The 3,720-nt window shown below is 35.8% G+C and overlaps 1 protein-coding gene across 3 annotated transcripts; it reads left to right on the plus strand.

Moving 5' to 3' along the window:
* Positions 1-732: 732 nt before the first annotated feature.
* LOC107813152 (phytolongin Phyl1.1-like) lies at positions 733-3,507 on the plus strand. Of its 3 annotated transcripts, none has more exons than XM_016638371.2 (2): positions 733-992; positions 1,146-3,507. In XM_016638371.2, exon 2 carries the CDS (start codon positions 1,157-1,159, stop codon positions 1,874-1,876), a length of 720 nt encoding a protein of 239 aa, XP_016493857.1. In that variant the 5' UTR covers positions 733-992; positions 1,146-1,156; the 3' UTR covers positions 1,877-3,507. The 3 variants fall into 3 exon arrangements, 1 of the variants encoding a protein (XP_016493857.1); XR_012693852.1 differs by having other exon boundaries at positions 753-2,827; positions 3,002-3,507; XR_012693853.1 differs by having other exon boundaries at positions 753-2,808; positions 3,002-3,507.
* Positions 3,508-3,720: the final 213 nt, after the last annotated feature.

The raw sequence follows: 3,720 nt of genomic DNA on the forward strand, positions 1-3,720 counted from the left end.
TATATCTTTGTAATAAATGCATTTGTACTATAATGAGATTCCCCCTCATATATAAAGGAGATCCTTGTCATTTTGTAAGACACAAGATACAACACACTACATTCAATACAAGAACATTCTCTACTCTCTAACTCAAACATACTCTCTATTTGATCCTATTGCTTACATTTATTGTCTTACTTATATTTATTACATTTCATTAATTGTTCTTAATTTATTGCTCATTATTGGCCATAAAGAGCCGCCATCAAATTTATCATAACTGTTAATCCTCCATCAACTGCCCTTAGTCGGGCATTCGACTCGATCTCGAGGCACCGTATGCGCAAGCTCGACGCCCCGATTTTCAGCCATTCGGTTTGATTATTACACTATCTACAAGCTCTTATTTTATCTTCTAATCTTTCGCTTAACATCTATTGCCTAACAACTAGCATAAAAACAGATCACGTATTTTTAGAACCACAAAATCAAATTTAATTGTTATTACCATTTTCAAGGTAAATATTTGTTCCGAATATTTTTGGATGTTATAGCGAAGTGCTGTTATATATAACATATATTATAACATAACATGAAAAATGGTTCCGGAAAAATTTAACTTTTATACTGAAGTGTTATTATATAGGGGTGGTGTTATAGAGTTCCGACTGTATTCCATTTTTCAAACAGACAAGGACTCATTTTTAACTTGGACAGAAATTAGCAAGCCTCAGTAATTAGGAGCATCAGTTATCAATTGTAGTATTTGGTTTGACCAATTCTTGTAAATGTGAAATAAATACTACTCCAGTTCAGTCCAGTTGACTTGGCCCATTTCTCTCTCTGTTTCCTCGTCTAAATCTGACAGAGTGACAGTACATCATACATCTTAAATTGGAGCTTTCTTCTGTTTTCCTGATTGACCAGAATCTTTCTGTAGTTTTCTAGTTTGGTTTTTTAACTTTTTTGTCCAAGATCGGAACTTTTCATGTGGGAATAAACTTCCTCAGGTAAGTCACACAGTACACCATACATCTCAATCTTGATTACTTAAGGATCTGAACTTTTTTGGCTTTCTTCAAAATTTGCAATTTGATTTCACTTTGAGCTCAGCCTATAGTGGTCAAGTGTGATTAACTAGCTAATTTTCCTGTGATATTTAGTTTACTAGAAGATGGGTTCAATCCAAAAAACAGTTCACTATTGCTCAGTATCTAAAGGGGGTCAACTTCTATATGCATATAATAATGGTGAAGATCTTGAGATTGAGAACTTGGCTGCATTGTGCTTAGAAAGAATTCCTCCTTTTCATAAATGGTATTTTCAGACCATGGCTAAAAAGATTTTTGGGTTTTTGATTGAAGTTGATGAGCATGTTTATTTTGCTATTGTAGATGAGGGTCTTGGTAATGTTGAAGTTTTGAGGTTTCTTGAACAATTAAGGGATGAATTTAGAAAATTGTCTAAAAAGGGTTCTTGTTGGACTATGTCTAATCTAAACTCACTTTGTTTACAAGAAAAATCAATTCCTGTAATTTTACCATATCGAAATGTCAATGGGCAAATTGAGGGTTGTGCTTTAACAAAAGTGTTGTTATTGGGCAAGCCTAGTAGACAAGAAAAGAAGAAAAAGAAGGATCATGTAATTGCTATGAGAGATAATGAGGTGGAGGAGGAGCAAAAATCTACGGAACAAGTTATGGTTGATTCAGCAGTTCCTCCAATTTTGTCGCAGAAAGAGTTGAGCTTGGTAAGGACCATATCAAGATCTCAAAACTTTCAAAGGAGGTGGTGCCGCCATGTACGCATTGTCCTTGCAATTGATGCTATGGTATGTCTTGTGTTGTTTGTTATCTGGTTAGTTATTTGTGAAGGTACAAAGTGCCTTCACTAAAGTTGTGCTGCTGATGGAAACCTTATCTTCTCTAAATGGTTGGAGCCAAGGAGGTTATTGCTCGAACTTTTTGAAGTATTTCAGCACAGTGTTGCATCACGATAAGCATTTCTATGAAAAGTGGATAATAAAATTAACAGATCAAGCAGTTTTTTTTACACTTACATCAACTACAATTTGCCTCTCTACCGTCCCAGGGTAGGAGTAAGGTCAGCGTATATACCACCCTCCCCAGGCCCCACTTGTGGGATTCCACTGGGTTTGTTGTTGTTGTTGTTGTTGTTGTTATATCAACTACAAGTTTCATCAAAGTATAGTTAAAAACTCATGTTGTACAGGAATCACTTTGGATGGACAGAGTTGGTCTATTATTGTCCAAGTTAGTTGCAGCTTCGTCGTTACTCCTTGTGACTGCCATATGAGTGCTTCATTTAAATATGTTAAGTGTTCTTTCTTTTCTATTTGGATTGAGACGGGGCTATTTGGAGCAATATGGAGCTAACCCCGACTTGTTTGAGGTTGAGGCATAGTAGTAGTAGTTGCAGTTTTTTCTTTTCCATTGCATCATGTGTATATACAAATGCCTGGTTACACGCCTAAAGATATTTTTGCTGCTTTCTTCGATTAAAAGTTTGCTCTGAAATTAAATAATACAACATTTCTTCTTCTGCTATGTGAACTATTTCTATGTTTCTTCCACATCGATAATAAGTCGGCTTATCCTATAGCATTTCTTATGATCTCTTGAGCATAATAAATAAATGTGTTTGAGGCAGAGACAATTGTCATTCTAATTCTACTGTGAGTGTTTTCCTTTATATCTTTTATTCTTGAAGGGTAATTGCCAAATTTTGGGTCGGGTGAGGGACTGTAGGCCGTATCCCTTAGCTTTGCTGGAGAAGTGGTTTGAGGAACATCTTAAGAATTGAATGGTACTCCTCCATCCAGAATGTATGACATACTTTAACTCAATCTGCTTCAAGATTTAATTCATTTGAACAATTCAAATATACACAACCAACGGAGATATCATTCCACCTTTCCCCAGTCTTTCTAATTTAACTATTGCTAGTACTTTACATTTTCTTTTACTCTTATACAAGTATTGTCTCGTTGCCCTATCAGCCACGGTACTTATAGTGGGAAAGAGGAGTAAAGTTACTGAAAGTCATGTGTACAAGAGCCAATGACTACAATAAGATGGCAGACTAATACCAATGAGATTGATGTAATCTTGTTTTCGTTTCATCTATCTTCTATGAACATGGGCCGCACAGATAGGAGCCAATCAAATGGAGTTAGTAAATGAATCTTGTTTGTTGATTAAGGGAGGGGAAAGAACAACAGGAGTTTTGTATTTGAAGTAGCCCATATCTTCGACATTTCATTATAGTTAACTGATCAAGCTGCATATCCTTAATGCTCAGAAGTTATTCATCGAAGCAGAATGTTGCATTGAAGACCATACCATGAAGAAATGGATTTATCAAGCTTCAATTAGTTGTTTTAGACTTTAGTGAACAAAGATGAAAGTATAGGGCAGCTTCATTGTAGTATCTGGTATTCTTTTGTTCATTGGTTCGACTGTTTATATTGTGTTGAAAAGGAACTTCCGAAAGAATTTAACCGCCCAACCCTCTTCAGAATATATGTGAGTGTATATTTACTGTGGAAGTAACTTCTTGGATTTGATTTTACTTGTTCCTTTGGAAAAACTTGCACCTATATTTTGTTGGTAGAAAAGGCATAAATGCAGACATGAATACTCATCTTTTGAAATTACTATATCAGCAGAGACCCTTGTGGTCCGACCTTTCCCCGGACCCCGCGCATAGTGGGAGCTT

This window comes from Nicotiana tabacum, chromosome 8 (genome assembly GCF_000715075.1).
Source record: "Nicotiana tabacum cultivar K326 chromosome 8, ASM71507v2, whole genome shotgun sequence".
In the NCBI taxonomy this organism is placed as follows: domain Eukaryota; kingdom Viridiplantae; phylum Streptophyta; class Magnoliopsida; order Solanales; family Solanaceae; genus Nicotiana; species Nicotiana tabacum.

Excerpts from the sequence above, each read along its gene's own strand:
- LOC107813152 (XM_016638371.2), top strand. The coding sequence starts at position 1,157 with ATGGGTTCAATCCAAAAAACAGTTCACTATTGCTCAGTATCTAAAGGG.